The sequence below is a fragment of the Nannospalax galili genome, unplaced genomic scaffold (genome assembly GCF_000622305.1).
Source record: "Nannospalax galili isolate Female #2095 unplaced genomic scaffold, S.galili_v1.0 scaffold334, whole genome shotgun sequence".
Taxonomy (NCBI): Eukaryota; Metazoa; Chordata; class Mammalia; order Rodentia; family Spalacidae; genus Nannospalax; species Nannospalax galili.
Genome location: NW_008336888.1, coordinates 2,679,115 through 2,702,311, shown reverse-complemented (window position 1 = coordinate 2,702,311; position 23,197 = coordinate 2,679,115). Strand labels below are relative to the sequence as shown.

Sequence of the window (23,197 nt, the reverse complement as noted above, 5' to 3'; positions counted from 1 at the left end):
TATGTCTTATAGGGTTTTTACAGTTATACAATATTGCACTCAGTATAAATTTTAATTTTTAATAATGAAATGGAGATCTTTTTAAAGGTTAAAACATCATTTAATTTATGTCTTATAGGGTTTATACTGAGTACAATATTGTATAACTGTAATAATTCAACTGTAAGCCTAAAAATTTACAGCCAAATTTGAAAGAGATGCATCCTACTTCAGGAAAACGTTATTGAATATGTCAATTGTGTTGTAATGATATGCTTCTTCTAAGTATGTTGTTATTAAATAAATCATTTTTAAAAATTAAAAAAAAGTAAATGAATACTATAGTACTCTGAAAAGAACAACACAAATTAAATTAAAAATGATTGCCAAATTTATGAATATGACTCATTCAATGGTAAATTTCTGAGTCTGTTTTTGTTCTCTCTTTAATTTTTAAAAATAACTTTTGATTTGGTCAAAGTTAAAGGTGGTGCACACCTTTAACTCTAGTACTCAGGAGGCAGAGGCAGGTGGATCTCTATGAGATACAGGCCAACCTGGTCTACATAGTGAGTTCTAGGTCAGCTGGAGCTACAGGGAGACACTGTCTCAAAACAAAACAAAACACAAAAGAAAACACTAAAAACAGTGAGTTGAGAGTATGTCCTGAGTTGTGGTCCACAGTGAAAGAAAAGAGATAATCAAAATGCCAACAGAAACCTTCTCTGGGAATTATGGGCCCTATGGTTTCAGGAACTGGGAAACAGGTTGTTTTTGTTTTTTAAATCTTCCTTTCTTGGCTTTGCCCCAAGAATGGGTCCTATGAGTAGGTATGTATGTAGACAGTATGGTGGCAGTAACAAGCTTTAAAAACTTTAAGTACCTATTACAATTATGCTTCAAGGGATTAATGTATACATACTTGAAATGCCTAGAAATATACAAGTTTTCACAGAGAAACAAAAATTACAAAAGAGAAAACTTTAGAGTGGAAAAGTATCCAGTCTTAAGAAAGGGGCAGAGTCGATGAAAAAGTGTCAGAGACACTGTAGGACAATATTAAAACTAACATGGAATACCAGAAGGAGAGTGTTGCTTAAACAAATCTGAAAAAATAATGTGCCCAAGTCCTCAAACTTAATAAGAACAAACCAAAAATCAAAATTACAGAATCAACAACCCAAAATGGTTATATTCAAAGAAACCACGTTCATCTACATCATAATGAACCCACAGATGAACAAAGATTTTTTTAAAAAATGTTTTTAAAATTTATTTTTATTTTATGTGTTTTGCCTGCATGTATTTATCTGCACATGTAGTGCACACAAAAGCCAGAAGAGGGCAGAAGATCCCCTAGAAGTAGAGTTACAGATGGTTGTTAGTCACCATATAGGTGCTGGGAACCAAACCCAGGTTCTCTGAGCAGAATGCTATTAGCTTCTGAGCCACCTCTCCAGTCCCTCAAACAAAAATCTCAAGAGCAGCTAAAGAAAAACAATCTATTACATTTCCAAATAGAGATTTCATTAAATAGGGACATCCCTCTTAGAACCTGTGGAGGTCAGAAGAAAAGCCAAATCTACCACTAATAAAGATTGTATCAGAGACTGGTCCTCTGCTTGCAAGCAGTATTCTGTAAGTCACCCCATACAATGATACAGCTTTTCTAAATTGCCTCTTAGGAGGTTTCAGCTCTTACTTAACTCATTTAAGGGTTTTGTGGCACTTCAATTCATGAAGCCCTACATTCTGCTAAACCTTCATCAATCATAGCCAGTACGATTATTAATGAAGTGAGAACCTCAAAGGTAGAAACTGGGTCTCATTTATTACTCATTCCTAAGCATTTTGTGTATATTTGATAAACAGCAGGTTTTCAAACTAAACAAAGTAATGACTATCCTAAAGATGGTCTGAGTATGGAAATAGAGCACAGTAGAGATAAGAGATCCTTTCTAAGGCAGTAAGTCAAGTTGATTATATAAGACAGGAAAGTGTGATTTCAAAAACAATACTGATTAATTTAATAGAATTATCTTGAGATATAACACTATATCCCTAAAACATTCGATGGACTTTAGTATTTCATTCTTCTCTTCATTATGATAACCTTAATATGACAAATGAAATAAAACGTTCATAGTTTAATGTCAAAGACTTGCATCTTCCTAGAATCACCCAGTCATGTTTAACAAGGAGTGATGTCACCTAACATTATAGATGTTTGAATTCTAGAATCTCATATTCTGAGATGACTAGGTCTCTTGTTCATGATTTTTTTTGCAACAAAAATTAATGAATAAAATGAATTAACTATTACATAATGAGTTAAATAAAATTTTTGATAATATCAAATTTGTATTCATATGTAAAAACAACCATTTTTATCTTTAAAAAATTATCACCTATGGGAGGAAAAAGAGTAGAAATGAATGAATCTTGCGGGGCTAGGAAACCCAGAGGGAAATGTGATGCCCCCCAAATACCATGAGAAACCACAGTGTCTAAGCATTAGTGCATATGCATACTTAGGGGCTGTGTGACAAGAAACTCAGTGCCACACAGACAAGACCTCCTTTTGAGTGGTTGGTGAGAGTCGTAGAGGAGACTCCCAAAATAACACAGGCTATTATTGCCAGACCTCTTGGTTATCTCCCAGAACTAGTAGATAAGACCCTACTGCTAAAAAGAGGACATGCTTTGGACAGGACTTGGAGCAATGAAATGGGAACTGACCCGGAGAGGCCTCCTACCCGAAGTTTGGCTATCATAATTCTAGCTGATAATGTACAAACTGCCAAGGGAGAAAAACAATCAACTGTCTAACCCAGTCCTAAACCCTAATAACCATAATGAGCGGCACGGCAAACTACCTCTGTTGGTGTAGTAGTGGCACTGGCATCTGTGGGAAATCAGTAGCTATCTAATTGGACTTAAAGCCCTCTCAATGGGTGTGACTCATGTACGGCACTGTAAACTCAGCCAAATGCACATAGCAGGGGAAGACATAGATTCTAGAGAAAACCCTATCTCTTTCATAACTCTAAACAAAGGAAATTTCTTACCATATGCTAAATATGGATCCTTGTATTTACAGACAAGCATACTTTGATGAGCACACCACTCATCAAAGAAGTTTCTTTTTGCAACAGATGGAGGCTATTGCATAATTCCACAATTGGTCAGATACAGAGAACATACATCTGAGAGATGCCAAGTACTAGGTGACACGACTACAGTTGAACCTGTACACCCAAGGCTCATGGAACATAGTGGAACAAGCGGCAGAGAGAAAACTAATGCATCCTTCAACTTCCACCTGTGAAGCCTCCTTGTGATGCACACAGAAAGCCACAACTGGCCAAGTTTTAAAGAATAAGGGACTGCAGAGTGTGTATCCTTGGATGGGACTCCTATATTGAACCTCACCCACCCATGGATTCCAGGACCATTGTGGAAGAGGGGGGCAGAAAGATTGTAAGAGCCAGGGCTGGTTCACGAACAGAGGGAAGCAGAGGCTTTCAGGTTTCTGGAAGTGTACATATGTGAATATGTAGCAATGGTGGCATTCAGCACAGGACCCATGCCAACTCAATTAAACAAGGGTCCAGAGGGGAGGAGAGAAATGGTGGCAGGGTGGCCCTAGACTGAGAACTACTGGAGACTGACTGATGCTGGATAAGGGAGAGTATGCCTTACATATGATCTCTAGATGGGTTGACTAGACTCCTCCAGTGGACGAATTTACACTGAAGGGCATCTGGGTACAAAGGCTTGACTGGATGGGACTTACTGTGTACAGTGGGCTACATGAGGCCTGGTTGGGGGATGGGAGTCATTGATGGGAGAGGGGGTCTAAATTTGTTTAAGAGCTGTTGTATAAAATTATAAAAACTCAATAAAAATTAAAAAAATTATCCTCTAAATACAATAAACCTTTTAAAAGAGTGAAACAATTTTTTGTTTCATTTTTTGCTCCATAGGATTCTCATATAAAGAAACCTGAGAACATTCAGTAATGGTTTATGACCTGTGCAGAAATCAATAAACAATTAGTCACACTGCACTTGATTTTTTTATAATCAAGTTAAGGCATCCACAGAATACTAAGCAGGAGATGCTCCTCAGAGGGTAAGACATTATTCTCACATGTATACTCCATCCCACAACTGACCCATGACCTGCACTCTAGCTTCAGCTGCTGAAACTGGACTCCATAACAGACCCCACCCCAAGAAATAACTTATTATTTTAACCTAAGAATGAATTATAATCCAAATGAATAGCTTTGCTTTGAACCTTGAATATAAATTTAGACAAAAAGATGTAGATAAGATTTAGGAGTATATTAATAAAATAGATTAAGTCAGACCTATTTCTATAAATATGAGAAAGTGAAACCCATCATTGTTAGTTCTCATCTATTACTGTGGACTCATTGCTTGCCTTGCTCAATAATTAGTTTCAATAGCTGAGGGTGTACACAGAATATCCTTAAGCTGAATTTGAAACAAGCAAAGCCAGTTTTCTATGATTTATCTGTATCTATGATATATAGAAATACAAGTTTGGGAAGAGATCATACATGTCTTATCAACCTTTTCCCTCCTCCTAATCTTCCTTGTCTTTCTCATTATCTCTGAGCAGAGCCACTGAAGACATCCACCTATATAAGAGATTATATCAAGTGACTTTAAGGGGGGGCTAGGAATTAAGATTTATTCTAATCTTGTACCTAGTTTCAAGCAATGCTAAACAGAACCCTAGAGAGTCATCAGGTATGGAAGCAGAAGTCATTACATCATATAACACACTCTATTACCTCAGCACCAGTAACATCTTCAGTGTCCCTGAAGTACCCATCATATCACAGGTACTCAGTAAATGAGATGTTTGCATAAGGATGGTGATAGACGCCAGGAAATGTTGACAAATAGTTCTCAGAATAGCAGAGCCTTTGATAGCATTTACCAGTATCTGTGATTAAATACTCAGCATGGCTGATTTAAACTACCAGTGATTTACAAAGTTCCTTATAGTTGAACAGCCATCTTTTGGAAGCCAGTCAGGTCTAGCACACAATTAGAAAAAGGATCACAGGAGAGAAGACCAGGCAGCAGTCTAGGCCAGAGCTTAGAACTCCTTTTAGTCCACTCCCTTGGCCCAAGTCTTCATCGTGTACTTGCTTGTTTTTCAGGAACTTGCTATGTAAAATAGTTGTGTTAGTTAATCTTCTATGTTGACTTGATTGGATTTGGAATCACTTAGGAGACTGTGAGCATGACTGTGAGGGAATTTCCAGAGGGGTTTAACTGAGAAGGGAAGACCCACCTTGAATGGGAGTGGCACTATCCCATGGACTATGATGGGGTCTTAGACTGAATGAAAAGGAAAAAAGGGGAAAGTGAGTGCCCACATCCATCTGTACTTTGTGACTGTGAACACAATGTGACCTCATGCTTTCCTTGCCATGATGGCCTGTATCTCCTCAAACCATGAGCCAAAATAAACGCTTCTTATCCTTAACTTGCTTCTGTTGTATCAGGAAGAAAAGTAATACAATAACTCTCTTTAATGCCAATAATTAACTAGCTTGACTTTTAGGTCAGACCAGGTCTCCAAATACTTCACTGCTGGTCTCTATCAAGTAGACATGGCAGCAATAAAATATGTGAACTAAACCTGTTCTTGTGAGGGTCCTCTTCAAGTTCTGAGCCACGGACCTAGCTACTCTCTCTCCAAGGTTTGCTGCCAAATCTGATTCTATATTAGGGGACAGTCTCTCACACTCCATTTTCACTGGAACTAATTAAAGTTCATATATTTTTAACTCTGAAAAGTTTACTTTCCTAGTTACAACCACCTTCAGAAGTTCTATATGATTATTACAGTATAAGATGTTTTTGGGGGGCTAGAAAGATGGCTCAGTGGTTTAGAGCACGTGTTGTTCTCCCAGAGGACCCAAGTTCAAATCCCAGCACCCACATGGCAGCTAACAACTGTCAGTAACTCCAGTTCCAGGGGATCTGACACCATCTTCTGACCTCTGTGGGCACTGTACCACACAAAAGCTATTAGCCAACACCATTAGTAAATATTTTCTTGATTTAGAAGTATAAAGATCTTTAAGTCATTCTACTTCACTGATAATCTTTCTTGATTACACATAATTTTATGCAGCTGTAGTGAGATAATTAGTAAAAAACACTAAAACAATCAACTTCTGATTATAAGGTTTTTGGTTTTTCTTTTTATTTAAACAGTTGTACTAATGTGGATGGCATAGCCATGGGCAATTAATATTAAAAATAGCTATGCTTGCCAAATGCTAGAAATTGTTAAGTACCTCTATAGACAAGAAAAAGTCCCTGTTTCATTCAACTCCTGAGAAGGAAAATGAATAGCCAGAGGCATGATGAGTACACTAATGTTAACTTTGATACATTTTCAAACATTTACATAAACACAGTTCAGCTACAGACATGCGTTTACATATTCTGTAGAGAAGAGAAGGTGTGTCTGGTTTGTTAGCTGTTTTCTGTTTGATCAGTATTGAAACTACAGAAATAAAGCCTACAACACAGTAGTAAGGATTACACTACAGTAAATTTGAAGGCTCTTACCTGTACATTTGTAGTCAGAGGCTACCCCTTTAAGTACAGCATCAAAGACAGATATTTCTACTCGCTGTTTCCGGTGGTGACAACTCAGAAGCAAGGAGGGCTGGGATACAATGAAGTAGAGAAACGGATCTAGCTGTAAGTCACCGGTTCCTTTTCGACCAGGCTGCCGAACAATGGTTATGCCAAGTGCTTGCCGAGCAGATGATCTCGTGGATGCATGGAGACTTTCAAGAGAGAAAACTCTTATTTTTTTCCCCGAAGGAAAAGTGGGGCCGTTTAAGATATCTTCAGCTGTCACTGTGGAAATGCACACCTGGTTGGGCTTAGCAACATCTGAATCAACTTCTGAGAGATTTAAGGAGCTCTTTCCTGTTTTTCCATCTACATTCTGTTCTGGTGATTTCGATTTGGGTAAGGCCAAAGAGGAATAGGTCATTAGTGAGATCCTGCTTGCAGTAATAAATATGTCAAAGGGAATAAAGTTTAGGTTTTTTACAATTGAGGACTGGCGTGAGGGGCGGGCAATGCGGTGCTGACTGGCACCACTGTGTCGCTCAATTTGCACTATTCGAATTTTAACGCTGTCACTGCCAATTCCACTGTCTGGAGCGCCACTGTACCAGGAAGAGGTTTCAGCTATGCCTCCATCAAATGTATCCATTTTTTTCTGTTCTTGCTTAGAGATCTGAAAGAAAAAAACAATGAAATATGTCTAAGTAGTTATTCATCAAGTTCTTACATAAACAATGCTATATACACATGCTGTTTAAAGGGAACTTAATATGAGCTTTACATAACTTAAAAACATAATAATCATAAAACAAAGTAGGTACTCATTCCAATAAAAATAAAAATTATCACCTCATAACCAAAGGGAGAATTTATTTTTTGAGATAAGGTCTCACTTCTTAGCCCAGGCTAGCCTGGAACTCACTATGTAGACTAAAATGATCTGAAACTCAGCAATCTTCCTGCTTCTGCCTCCAGCTGCTGAGATTATAGACCTATGCCACCACACCAGGCTGAAATGCCAAGAAATTCTTGCGCACAAATATCAAACATGCATTTCCTTCATTAAAATATACTTGAGTGTCAGAGTTTCTCACTTTGGATTAATACATCAGCCATTTAAAAATGTTTCCCCAAATATTTTAGTGTTCTTTACAATATTTTTTCAAGTAATACATTAAATGGTTACCAAATCATGTTCACTATTGGTGAACACAGATTTCATATATAGGCTATATTATGTTTTCACCCTTTTAATAAAAGTGGTTGATAAGTTTTTGGATGGTAAGAAAAGGAGGAAAATGTCAGAGGTTGAAAAGTTCAATGCCCTTCAAAAGACAAAGAACATAAAACCAAACACATAGCATTGAAAAAGATTTTAATTTTCCTTTCCTACAACAGGACTTAGGAGGAGGATAAGATAATCAAGTAGTTCAGTACTGAAACCTCTACAGGTAGATTTTTTTCTTAACATTTTCCACCAGTGAATCCCTGCAGAGGGGAAAGGGCAACTTGGTGGCAGCAAAAGTTGTAATCACTTGGGCAGCTTGACTCTGACCTTCCACTCCCCTTTCTTGAATCCCTACTCACCTACTGAGTACCTGGACATTTTATTTGCTTTTTTTCTGAAGTGATAAGAGTTATCAATAAAATGTGAAAAAATCCATAAAAACCAAGAAGAGAAACCAAATCCTCCTCTCCTCACTACATTAGTAAGTACCCCAATGGTCTTGGTCAGCACAATCCTTCAGTCTTTTTCTTTCTCCAATTCACACCCCTTTGTGGTTATAATTAAAGAGACAAATTTGTAAATTTGTAACCCACTTCTGGACATGTTATTATCCTCATCATGACTGATTTGTTTTGGTGGTAGGGTCTTACATAGTAGTCCGTACTTGCTGTGAACTCTTTGTGTAGCCAGGCTGGCTTTGAAAGTTTTGTTAATATATACTTTTTGATTCAAGTAATGTATACGGATCATATTCAGATCCCCTCCCCCTCTCAACTCCCACCTACTACTCTCTACAACTTCATGTCCTCTATAATTTGTCTTTTTTTTAAAAAGGCCCATTGAATCTACTTTGTGTTTCCTAGATGCTCTTGGGTGTAGGTCTATGACTTGGAGTCTGGTCAACATACCAGGTATCACACCAGTAAGGAAAACTGACTTCCTCCCTCCCAGCATCTATCAATTGCCAACAGATTCTCAGCTAGGGCTGGGATTTCCTGTCCACCTCCCCCATTCATGCTGGGTCCCTACCTGGCTTGAGTTTACACAGATCTTGTGCATACTGTCACAAGTGCTGTGGGTTCATATGTGCAACTACCCTGTGGTGTTAGAAAACGCAGTTTCTTTGTGGTCATTGACCCCCTCTCGCTCTTACAATATTTCCTCCTCTTCTTCAATGATCCCTGAGCCACGGGAAGAGAGGGTGAGATATAAGAGAGGTCAGGGGTGGGGGATAACTAACACTAAAGGCCTTTTGAAAGAGTCATCTGGAAATCTACTACAGAAGCTTTTTCAATATATGCATATACAATACAAATAATTTAAATGTAGTTACCTTAAACAGGATTCAGTGGCCCTAATAGACACCACAGGCTAGCAAATGAAAAGCCCAATGACAGGAATGGACTCCCTCTTTTGGAGCTGTTGACTAGAGAGATCCCATAGACCTTCAAACAATACTGGCTATCGCCACAGTACTTGCTTACCCACCAGAACTCAAGGTGAGACCCTACTGCTGAAGACACTACATACTTGAGTCATAGAACAAACAAGGAGAAATTAAGCCAATTCTGACCTTGACACTTCATCTCTGCTGACTAGCTTTCATAGTACTAAAGGGTGTCATGCCTGTTACTAGCAAAGAAAGGTCATCATTAAACTTACCCAGCTATGAACCCTGCAAGCTACAATAACTGGCATGGCAAAAAATGTCCACTGGTACAATAGTGGCATGAATATTATGGGAGTAAACCAAACACCTTCACCTAATTGCATTTAAGGCCCACTTTGCAAGATGGAGTCCATATGTGATACTGTTATCAGGGCAAAGAACCCGTGGTTAGACACATCACAGGTCATAGGTGAAATCTACTATCATTCTTCTAAATAGACATATCTTTAAACTGACTCCTAATGAGTTACTGTTATAGCCACACATTAATGCATCTCTCAACTCTTACAAAAGAAGGTTCTTCTTGCAACAGATGGTGATTAAGACAGCGATCCACAACTGGTCAAAGTAAAGAGATTAAAGGACTGCAGAGTGCTCAGCCCTAAATGTCTTTAAACTCTTGATCTTCTTGCCTTAGCTTCATGAGTGTTATTTTAAAAGAATTTGTAAAAAGCTGCATAGTATTTTAATTTAGTGTTAAGACTAATTTGTTCAACTGTTCCCACAAAATTGGAAATCTTGCCAACATCTATGACAAACAGTCATATTTTTAGGATAGGCTTCTAGAAGTAGAATTATATTATAATATGAAAAAAATGTAAAGTTATTGAGTATTGCAAAATACCTTTCCAAAAAGGAAACACTAGTTTCCATGATGACTAGTAACAGAGCAATATTCCTAAAGCACTGGGCAGCTTACCAAGTTTTAGACTTGTTCTAATCTCACTGGTTAAAAACCTATTTTGCCACATGGTACAAATTATTGTAAGTTGGTTGCCGAATATTCATTGTGAAAGTGTTAAATAACTAATAATCAAAGACAATGAGGCAATGATTGTTAGAAGTTTTGAAGTGGTATTTGTACTTGATTTTACAGAGCTAAGAAACACAAAATCATTAAAACAAAATAATTTATGCCTTGTGCTATGTTAGTTTTTGTCAACTTGACACAAACTAGATACCTGAGAAGAAGGAAATTCAACTGAGTAATTCCTTCCATCATACTGGCTTGTGGCCATGTCTTTGAGGCATTTTTGATTGTTAATTGATGTAGGAGGTTCCAGTTCACTGTGAGCAGTGCCATCCCTAGGCAGGAGGGCTATATAAGTAGCTGAGCATGCCAGGAAAGGAAGTCAGTAAGCAGTGTTCCTCTGTGGTTTCTGCTTCAGTTTCTGCCTTTTGGCTCCTGCTTGAGCTTCTGCTCTGACTTCCCTTGATGAAGATGACACTGTAAGCTGAAATAAACTCCTTCCTCCCCTAGGTTCCTTTTGCTCAGTGTTTTATCACAGTAACAGAGAAGCAAACTACAACATCCCTTTCTTGGAAGACACCGTATTTTTTTAAATCATTTTAGCACTGTGCTCTTTCCTTGCCCAAGGACACTCCTCCCCTGAGCTGGCCAAAGTTAGCAGTTCAGTTATCCATCAAAACTCTTTCCCTTCTTGGTGACTGTATCATTTCACATACTTCTACAGGATAAATTATATCTATTAAAATGTTCTGTGGCATTAGTATCAGGTAGTGTTAGAACAATATGGTTAAGTGATGGACCACATATAGCACAGTGGTCCCACAAAATGATCATGGAACTGAAAAAAGTGCTGTTGCATTATACTGTTGTGGCTATGCTAATGTCATACAATAATGGATTTCTCACATTTATGGTAACAGTGTGCTGGCAGTTGCATAAAAGTGTAATATATATACAGTTATGATGCACAGTACACAATATTTGATAAAGAAGTAACTGTACTGTTGTTTTCTGTATCATTATTTTAGTGTGTATCATTATTTTAGTGTGTACTCATCTGTTTATAAAAGGTTTATTGCAAACAATATGCTTTCATGCCCTCAGTAGCCTCCTAATCTTTTATTTACTGCCTTTCTTGATTTCACTATTTTCTCTCATGTTGTTTGGTTAACCATGGTCTGAAAAGCAACAGGCTACTACCACTACCACCCTTCTAGCCCCCCACCTTCCCCCTCCCCCCACCACTACCACTGCCACCCCCATCCCTCATATCCACCCCCTTACCCCCACCATTACCACCACCACTACCACCAGCACCACCTCCAACCCCACCCCACCCTTACCACCACCCTCAGCCCACCCCCCACCACTTCCACCACCATTACACACACACACACACACACACACACACACACACTCCACTTAGATGACAGTTATACTGCCTAGCCTGCCATATATATATATGTATATTCTTGCTCTGCATTCACACAACTATGACACTACATAATGGTATATACACTTCTCCAAGTACACTCATAGTTAAGAAATGCATAACTGTATATAGACTTTGGAGTCAGACAAACCTGAGACCAAGTCCAATAGCTTCCAATTATACAACTTTAGACAAAATTACAATCCTCTGAAAGACTATATACTCATGTATAAAACAGGGATAATTATTCCTCAGAGGGTTACTAGAAGGATTTGATAATGTAGTCTACCTCAAAAAAGTCATCGTAGTGCCTGGCATATAGTAAATCCCCCCAAATGGGCAGCTGTTGTGTGTCATCAGCTTTACTAGGTGAAGAACTCCTGGAAGGAATGAACCATATCACTGTGTGAGTAGGAGGGTGGCCCCTAGCACAATGAAGAGGATCCATAAATGTGTACAATATGCTGTTTCTCCTATATAGCAAATGAAAAAAAATCACTTAGTAGACTGAATTAATGATTCAGTCTTTATATATGTATGAAGACATCCTAAATGAGCTCTGAAATGTCTTCCCCAGGCTTATTCATGGACTCTTCCCTGATTTGCAGCCTCCACCTTGAGAACTGAACAACCTCAAACAGTCCTCTCAGTCTCTGGATGTATTCCTCCTCACCTTGCTGCATTAATGTGCAAGGTGATCAGTATTGAACGAGCTGTACTGAACACAAGAATTAGGCACTTGATACAGGGTAGGTTAAAAATGATTCCTTGTTTTATGAAGATGTCTGCAATCCTTCCAATGTGACTTTTTCACTTCTATGCCTTTAAGATTTTCCCACTGTACTCTGTCTCAGAAATTATGAACAAGTGAATAAAAAGACACAACTGAGTGTTTATTGTTTATTGCATATTGCATATTATATACATTTTCTTTAGTAAGTGTTATAACACTTTGAGGTAAGATTACTGCTATTCCCATTTTGCAGCTGAGAAAACTGAGGCTTAAAGAAACTAATTCAATAGGTTCATGGAGAGAAAGTTATTAGAGGAAACACCATGTTAATATTCTTTGAACATACCATAGTGTTTGTCATACAGTTAAATGTAATAATTGTATTGACTGAATGTATGAATGAATAGATTTAATTTAGAAATTTAGTAAAAATAAACTGCTTTCAAGACAACTTAATTTTAAAGCTCTGCTGTTACTATAATGGAATTTTTAAATATACTTCTAAGTCCATTTGCCAACTAGGAATTTTCAAATAACATGTGAAAAGGTAATACAAGTATTAAGTACTTTAGTATTCCAGGATTATAGTCTACTCTTGAGACATCATAAACTAAATCTCTTTATGAAGTTTAAAACATTCTTTAGGTTGAGTTCCATGGAAAACCCCAATTAAGACTCATGCTTCATAAATTACTTTGCTTTCTCAATCAGGAAAGTCAGCCACAACTGAATACATGGGACTGTACTTTCTATGCATCAGAATTTGTTTCTGTTTTACAGATTTGTAGATAAAACCTAGTCTCTCCTGCTATAAGTAAAGTAAGTGTTCTCATAGGTGTTAACATGAAAATACAAATCACCTGTAGGGAAAGGTAAGTAAAGTCAGTGTCCAGCCTTATCACGTGTGGAGAATTCCAGAGTCCGCTCCAGCATAGCCTGATTTTGAGATATAAATAACTACCAGGGGCAGAGGCAGGGTGGCAGCTATCAGCTCAGGGCCCATGGGATTCTTCTGAACAGAAGTTACATGGTAACTAATTCTATTCACTACTGACCAGAATGGAATTTGAAGCAATGACCCAGAGATAACAGATTCTCACTGGAAGAAGAAAAGGTACAAATTTCTCAGTATTATAAAACGAAATTCTTAAAAACTAAAACTCTAGGTTAAAAGCCTGGATTTCTTCCATATTTCTAAGTTTCCAGATCTGTAGCATCAAAACAAATAAGGTGCCTTGGAGACATGTTTCAAAATCCACCCGTCTGTCACAAGTCCTCTGTAGATTTATTTACTCTGCTGAAGATCTGGCCCACTGTTAATAAATGTCTTATGATTAATTATGTGTTTTGGGGCCCTAAAAAGGGCACCATCAAGTTTAACATTCCTCAGAGGAAAACAAAACATTCAAAATGTAATAGCTCTGAAGATAGCTTTTACTATATTACTGTCCAAGGAGACTAATAAGTTTTCAAAAAAAGCAGTACCTGCTTGCTGTGGGTGGGTGCAGTGTGTATCTTTAGGCAGCACTATTACATCAGCTCTCCCACTCTTTACCTAACTTATTTAAAATGAACAATAAAAGTTTTCTTTAATTAGCTACTGGTGTGCATTAACATGATCATGATTAAACCATAAAAACCAACTGTACATTACTCTGGTCTCCTGTTCCATATGTTTTGAATTATTCTGTTTGAAAATGTACTTTGCGTCCCTCTTAAAAGTTCGACCTTCTGCTTTCAGAGAATTAAATGCATATTACTGTAGTGAAGAAGATAATGTTTCAGACCTCCAGGCATATATTAAACACACTGGCAGCACTTGAGACAAAATGCTTTACTTATTAGATACTTCCTATTCTAAACAGTGTCATCAAAGGCTAAAAACAAAATCCATATAAAAGCTGCGCAATGCTTCCACACAGAACCTGTGCCAAAATCCCTGTACTTTCCAACTAATGAGGAAAGGATGTGTACTCTTAACATATGAATGTAAGATTTTCCAAGCATTCACTTTAGGAAACTAGGCTATTGATTCCATATGGGTTATGTTAAATGAAACTGTATTGGTAAAATAACCTTTAAGATATCTGGCATGATAACAATAATTAAACAATATTCAAAAACTAAAACAAAAGGGAATTTGGTTCCACAATGGCTAATTAAAATAAAATGAAAAAACATTGCATGCCATCCATCAAGATAAATTGTTATTGTTTAAGAATTTTTAAAAATACTGTTAAAATATACTTTTAGATAAAATCTGAAAGAGCTGGAAAAATATTTGTGGCTTAAAAATGGATAGTTTGGTGAATAAGAAAAGTATAGAACTCTGAAATTTTATGTGGAGATAACAGCTTTAAAGCCTTGAGCACAACCAGATGGTACTTAAATCAGGAATTCTACAGTTTCACTATCAATGGGTTTCAATACGAAAGGTTTTCAATAGCTAGCAAAACATGTCAAGCTGATAGTTTACTTCTTAGATCATTTCAGCACATTTTCCCATCCTCTCACAGCTATGCATTATACAGACACAGCCACCATGGAGAAGGTGCTGAAAGCTATACTGGAAGCTAGGGAACTGGAGCTAACTCCTCTTCTGAATGTATCGAGATAGGTATGTTTCTTAGTTCAACCTGGAGTCTGCTAAGACCCACAGTGCCTCAGACGTGGTGAATATAATCATACTTGAAAAGGGGGCAGCATCAGAGAATCAATTAAGGTAATTTCTGGTCACTTTAATTAGATGCTTTTCAGTGGTATTTTGGAACAGGAAAAGATAAGCTTGATTACAGCTTCTTGTTAGGTCATATCAACATTTTTATGAGCATCTTCAAAGGCTGGCCCTAGGTGTGTGGTGCATTTCTTTTTCCCTACATCCAGGAGGGAGGCAGGAGCATCATGAGTTCAAGGCCCAGGTGATGAGACCCTGTTTCAAATAAAATACCCAAAACCAAAATACCACACACACACACACACACACACACACACACACACACACACACACAAATCAGCTCTACTAACAAAAAACTGCTGCAAGCATATGTTTGAATTTTTACAAAGAAAATGTGTGGAAACCAACCTCTTGTGATTTGGCAAGGACTAAAACAATTTTTGCTTTGATGGGGTTGACAATAAAGGGAAATCAAGCTTCTATTCCAATATTTTACTTCATACTGTTGCTTCACATTTCTGTGTCTATCTAAAAGTCACTGTACGCCAAGCATAAGCACATTAACAAACCTAGCCAGGTGCAATCACTCCTGTTTACAATTCTACCTTATCATAATTATGGTCATATAACAGCAACACTGAGGCGATTCTTCCAGCAGGCAAGTCAGACTTTGACCTTGATCAAAGTATCTTTTTCCAATTATGAGTTTGTTTTTCACATCTTATAAATTATAAAAAAGTCAAGTGTAAAACCACAGAATCAAAGTTTCAATCACATCTGTATATCAGTGTGACATGTATCCTAATTTTACTGCCTTTACTAAAATGTAGTAATGTTTCCAAACAAGTAAACATCATGTTTGCCTTACAAAATCAAACACAGTTTAAAAAATAAAAATAAAAAGGTTATAGCATTGTAATTGTTTTGTATACTAAAATTACAAATGGAGAGTTTCTGTAAACTTGAAAAAAATCATGTGTTTCATTATCTAAATATTTACAAACAAGCTCCTTCTAACTGTAGCTTTTGGTAGTTTGTGAACTGGGGTGGCACCTTAGGGCTGGAAGAGGTTGTAGGCTTTTAACACCAAGATTGTCTACACTGGAAGATTATGTAAATACCAAATTGTATTAATTTAATCAAGAAAACAAGAGGAAATTTTTATACTCTCAAAGTTTCAATAGCATATTGTAGATCACAAAATGTTATCATTTTAGGGGGAATTACTATTTCAACTCAATGATATGCTAGGTGAAATTTATCTTAGCATACTAAATAAAAACACATTAAATAGACTGACTGACTTCAGTATGAAATTGCCTTCTGCGTCCCTAGTCAATGCTGTTTGTTTATTTAAAGGCAGACTTAATGGGAGGTTAGTGGCACATTCTTGTAATCCTAGCACTTGGAAAGTGAAGGCAAAGAGGATCAGGAGTTCAAAGTCATCTTCAGTATCATATCAAGTTCTAGGCCAGCCTGGACTACATGAGACTGTCTCAACAAAACAAAACAAAAATTTAATTAGCAAGCATGGTATAAACTTGGATACTATAGATATCAAGTGCTAGAAAACAAAGGCTTCTAATATTTTATTTCCTCTAAGTCAAATGCTATATTAGATCCAACATAATATAACTGTCTTAGCGGATGATAAAGCTTTCATAACAGTGAGGCAATTATGCCAAAGAGCAGGGAAAATAATGCCTACCATTGCTTAACAGGTAGAATGGTTAAGAATACTGTTGTCTCAAGGTTTCCCTTTCATTAAGTTAATTTTCCAGCTCCTTGAAGCAGCATTCCTGGCCACGACTACCTGCTGAATATCAATTCAAATATTCACATTTCAAAACACTGTGGTACTAACTGCAATATGGAGATAGCAAGGTCAAGGCTGAGTTTTATTGCAATCTGTGGCCTAATTTAAGTTGTTAATTATAAAAAGAGGAATAGTGTTTAACTGACAGTAAAACCTGGATAGTTATTGGTGCTGTTTACATAGACCAAAAAAAGGAGGAAAATATGCAGAACTTACTCCTATAGGCATAGGTAAAGTCAAATTCTACCTATTATGTCTGCTGTCCCTTTATATGTATAGATATGATTTCATAGCACAAACTTATTTGCAGGAGTTCCTAAGTTTGTGAAAAAATTAGTTCCCAGCAAAACTTTGCATCACAGGGTCTGAACTCAGAAACAGCTCTCACTGTCTTTGTCTTTGTTTATGCCTCCCACATAGATAATGAATCAGAACACATAGACCATTGAGTGCAGGTCTAATATTTATATTAGGTTCTGAGTGTCTTGTTTTCTTTTTGTAATGAATTCAGTTTTAAAGGAAACAAAATGATACATTCTGGGAACCTTAATACAGATGCCTCTACATCAGAAACAACCCAGGCTTAGAAACTACCATGATGTTAGTTCTTAAAAAGTGGCTACTGTGTTTACAAAGTATCTATTCTTCATGCTATGAAATCTAAGGCTCCTTCCACTGATGTGAATGTGGAAAGCATTTTGTCCCATGGCTGCTTAAAGACCTGCAATAGGATTAAATCAGCTGCAAGTGCTCATTATATCAGGCTTTACAATGGTGTCTGAGCTGGGGTCTGTTTCTCATAGAATTTTACTCAGAGACTGACTTAGATGGGCTCCTTAGAGCTATTCTGATTTTACTAGAAACAACTGTATCACATCAACCACTCTCATAAATTTGCTTTAAGATGGAATCAACCCTAACCCTGAAGCAGATGAAAGCTTACTGAGCCTCTGTACTCTATATAGCAGTCACACAAAAGTATGTGTTTAGCTTCTGCAGCAATGTAGGAGACTGATTATTAATGATTCCAGTGGGCTTCTGCCTTGCAACTATGAACCTGAGAAAACTGTAGCTGAACTTGAAGAAATGTCTGTCCATAAAAAAATATAAATCTTTATTTATTACCTAAATCAATACAATTCTTTAAAGAAATTACACAGTGCTCATGAAAAGAAGAGCACACTTTTAAGACAAATTTTCACCAATATTAAGTGAAAGTAGAAAATGGTCAAGGATATTCACAATTTACTTTATCCAGTAGCTGATTACTACTGCCCGATAGAATATAGTTACTTAACAAAACACTGAACTGAATTTTGAACTGATATTAGATATTCTATTTACTAAATAAACTTGGTTCAGTTAACTCTAGTTTCTTTAAAGGAGCCCAAACCTCAGTGTTCTGTTATCTTTCTGGTTTACTGAAATTTATCAAGGTACTGTAGAACAAAGGGTCATTTGCAAACTTTACTACCTTCGAAAATAGCAGATCAGATCTAAATTGAACTAAAGCCACGTGTTTTTATGTCATATATCATCACTACGTTACAAAGCAATGATGCAAAAATTTTGAAATACAAAGAAACCAGGATAGAACATTTGTCTAGACTTGATTAGAAAAACTTCCTTTTCCTCTGCTACTCCATGAAAATCAGCCTTTCTGCACAAACGTTGACTGTATCTGAAGTCTAACTTAAACCAGGTAAACAGTTTTAAAAAGTTCTGCTCTGCTAGCCTCATATCACCAGTAAACTTTCATAGTGATTATGTCTTAGTAACTCGAAGAAGGCAACTTTGTCTGCAGGGTTATGAAGGTAATTCAATGTACATTTCTAGTCATGTAGGACCACCTGAATAAGAGTCTAAAAGTTTCTTTCCCCAGACATTAAAGTTCATCTTAAACACTGAAAAACGAAGAAAGCCTAGGTTGACAGCTCTATCTCCCAAGTAGATAGGATTACAGATATCTGCCACAGTGCCCAGCTTGGTTTCCATATTTCTAATTGTTACCGAACATTTCCAGTTGGAGGTTCTTTCCCCACAATATCATCTTCCTATCTCAACTTCTCCTAATGGCCCCCGTCAAATCATAAACATTTTCCCCATGAAAATGCAACGTCCATGAAAACACAATTTATGTTTTCCCCTACTTTATCAGCAGCATCTAAAACAGTACTTGGTACAGACTAGGTACTCAATAAATATCTCATAAATGAATTATAAAAGAAACAAATGTATCAAGTTATTTGCAAAGTACTCATGTGGTCACAGGATAAGAAAGTAGATTCAAGGATCAGTTAAAATCAGAGCCTGCCTTCTTGGTTAGAGACAGTCATTTACTAATGTTGCTTTCTGGGCACATTTAAACCAGGACAGGAAGGTAGGATGTGAATGAACATTAAGAACAGCTAGACTGAAGGAACCACATAGACAAAAAAGAAAGAAAAATTAAGAGCAGGGGTAAGTATATAGAAAAGAAAAATTCTCTGAGGCTCAAAGGGTGTCTTTATACAAATAATGAAAGTGAAAGTCAGGATCAAGATGACTCTAGGTGGCAGGTTTAAGAAGTTAAATTCTTCTGCTGATGCCAGTCAAGCTCACAACAGGCCTCTTGGGCATGCCAATCACCATGACTGACAGCATTTGTTAAAGTAGTGGCTCTAGAGCTCCAATCCAGAAGTATTTGAGCCAAAGGTGAGATCTAGTGATTTGCACTCATATGAACTTCCAGCAACTCTTATGAGCAAGCTGTCTGAGAAACAATATTCTGCATAAAAAAGCACTAAAAAGACTTTCTAAGCATACCTACCACAAGAGAAACTTGAAAAAAAAAACCGGAATAATGATGTGCAGAGGGGAGTGGGCACTGGAGACTGCAGGGAACATTGCCAGTTAGAAATGACAATTGTGGGGATCTGAAATAAGACAACCTATGAAATATCAGGCAATAGATAGTGGAAATCCTGAGTATGGTCACTGGAAGCCATTGCCTATGGAATTCTCTACCCACTATCCTAGGACCTCCTCTTTTTACATGTATTTCTATTTATTTCTATGTGTATGTATGTGTGCGCTTGTGTTTGCATGTGTGCATGTGTGGCATGTGTGTTTGTGTGCACGTGTGCGCTAGAGGTGGAGATGAAAGACAGCTTGCAGTAGTCCTCTCCTTCCATCATGTGGGTTCTGGAGATTGAACTCAGCATCAACCTTGGCAGCAAACACCTTTACCTGATGAGCTATCTCATGGGTTCCAGGGTCTCCTCTCTTAACCCATCCCTCCCCACTCTTCTACTCAAGTTCTCCACTTTGGAACTTCACTCTCACCTTGTTGCTTCCACACTGTCATTTTTCTTGTTTTCCAAGCCTGGACTGCTACACTATTATAAAGAATATCAACCGCTTTCATTCTGAGAACAAATCTATAAAGTATGTACTATTACTTTCCCCATCTTGAGATAAAGAAATTGAAACTCTGAAATTTTAATCACAGAACTCTATATAGTGAAATTAGGATTGAATATCTACATTGACTCTAGAATTCATTTTAAAACCACACTTACTGGGTCTGTTTCCCAGAACCTTTTATAGTCTTTTATAGTTTTTACAACAATTCAAAAAGAGTTATGTTTTTATTGACAGTGTATCTCTCTCTACAAGATGGCAAAATTAGTAATATTTGGCACTAAGTAATCTTATTTATTGCTATACAAACAATACCTGATACAATGTTCAGTTAAATAAATGAATAAACAAGGAAAGGAGAACAGGCGTGCGGAGTAGATGAATGAAGTAACAGACACCACTATGAAAATCGAAGGGAGCCAGGGAGATTTTTATTATCGCAGGTTTCAAGAAAACGGCTTCTCAAAGAAAGCCTTCCTAGCTACATGAATTCATTTTGACATACTGAAAGAAAAAGACATTTGCAAGGTGCTGGGACCCACGTGCCTCTATTTTAGCAAATGACTGTATTCAAGAACAGGAACAGAGCTTGGAGTTAGAAGACTGCACTAGGGAGCTAAGACCTGGCTGAGTTTCATTATTTCCACTAAGACACCTGTGTGCAGCTTTTGTTTATATGGAGTTAAAAAATGGAGTAATCTAGGCCAAATTCAAATTCTCAGTTCAATGCATTAGAATCATGGTTTGTTAGGGCTGGAAGACTTACAGTACTCATTGACTCCAGAAATTTTCAAACAACTTCTCCCCCTTCCCCCAGTATTGTGTCCTTCTTTTCAAAGAACATCTTATGGGTGATGGGGCAGTGGTTGAAGTATTGGGAGAAAAGGAATGACTGACACACAATATGTGAAAGATAGAGGATAGTGTGAATAATGTAGTGAGCACAGGACTGTAGCTGTTTTTCTGACATGCTGACTCCAGTTCCTTTGGATGCCACTGGAGTGATCATAAGGAAGTTCTACTTGTAGTTTCCTGAGGAATATTCACACCATTTTCCATAGAGGCTATACTAATTTACATTCCCACCAGTAATGCATAAGTGCTTGCTTTACTTTACATATTTGCTAACATTGGCCATTTTTCATATAATTTTTAAACATATACTTTGAGGCAATAATTCATATACATTAACCTATTTGAAATATATACATGGGTTTTAGTATACCCAGAGTTGTACTACAGATCACAATCAGTTTTTTAGTATTTGTATTTTCAAAAAAGACTCACATTCATTACTAGTCACGTCACCTCACCTCCTCCAGGAAACTGGTATTATTTTTGTGTCTATAAGTTGCTTATGACAATTTATGTAAATAGAATCATAACATTGTAGCCATTAGAGACTACCTTTCTTCTCTTATACAATGGACTCATCCACATTGTGTACTTCATTGTTTTTTAAGGCCAAGTAATATTCTACCATATGAATATGTTACATTTATTCATTCATGTGCTGCTTCATATTATGAATGATGCTGATATAAATATTTATATTTAAATTGTTATGGACATACTTTCATTTTTCCTGCTTAGATATTTAGGAATGGAATCACTGGGTACCATAGTAACTATCTGTTTAATCTTTTGAGTGACAGTCTGTTTTCTACTACTTTGCCTCATTTCTTTAGCTTGGTGGTTCCAGAGTCTCCACCATCTGCATTTACCACCTGTGTTTATGATTGTGGTCATGTGGTCCTAGTGGGCATTCAGTGGCAGCTCTCTGGTGGTCCTTATTTGCATTTCCCTGGTGCTAATTACATTGAGCTTTTTTTCAAGTGCTCATATGTCAGTTTTATATTATCTTTGGAGAAATGCCTATTCAGATCCGTTGCCCAAATTCTCAACTATGTTCACATTTTCTTTTTTTGCATTCTACATACAAGTCCCTTACTAATTGCAAGGCTTGCAAATATTTTCACCTACTCTGTGATCTGCATTTTTACTTTCTTAATATTGGTAAAGTTTTATTTGTTTATTTAGGCTGTTTTGCTTTTGGTGTCACATATTTTTTAAAAAATGCTGTGCTTGCAGATATATGCTAATGTCTTCTCCTATACCCCATTTTCTAGTTGTGCCTGTTATGGCCCATACAGTGACACCTTTTGAAAGGGGAAGCAGCACCCTTCTCTTTAAAGATAAGGTCTAGATCTTTTAAAATATACATTTAGGAACATACTTCAGTTTCTTTGGATATATGCCACTGGCATTTATTGATTTTTTGTTTATTTGTTATTTATTTGTGTGTGTGTGTGTGTGTGTGCACAGGTACATGTGTGTAGAGAGAGGTCAGAGGATAGCTCTCTGGAGTCAGTTCTCTCCTGCCAGACAGGTTGCAGGTCTGCATCAACCACCTCTACCCTCTGAGTCATCTCACTGGTCCCAAGATAATACTGTCCTCCACTCCCAGTCAGTGCTATCAAGTTGATCCAATGCTAATAACTTACTTCTCACTCTTTCAACTCTCTTCTTTGCTTGAGGCCAATAGACCCCAAAGAATTGTAGGTGGCTGTGTAAATACATTTGCCTTTCCTTTCAGGTCTGCATCAACCACCTCTACCCTCTGAGTCATCTCACTGGTCCCAAGATAATACTGTCCTCCACTCCCAGTCAGTGCTATCAAGTTGATCCAATGCTAATAACTTACTTCTCACTCTTTCAACTCTCTTCTTTGCTTGAGGCCAATAGACCCCAAAGAATTGTAGGTGGCTGTGTAAATACATTTGCCTTTCCTTTTTCTAACACAGCTGAAGGAATACAAAAACACATAGGCATTTGCTTATTCAAATAGGAGTCAAGGAATGGTAAATTCAATATT

General features: G+C 37.2%; 1 protein-coding gene across 4 annotated transcripts in view; it reads right to left on the bottom strand.

Annotated features, from left to right (window-relative positions):
* Positions 1–23,197, bottom strand: part of Vps13b (vacuolar protein sorting 13 homolog B) — a 723,076-nt gene that overhangs the window by 234,306 nt on the left and 465,573 nt on the right. For all 4 annotated transcript variants that reach the window (XM_029562757.1, XM_029562758.1, XM_029562759.1 and 1 more), the window contains exon 34: positions 6,606–7,290. In XM_029562757.1, coding sequence (XP_029418617.1) covers positions 6,606–7,290 — 685 coding nt within the window. The remainder of the gene's footprint in view (positions 1–6,605; positions 7,291–23,197) is intronic.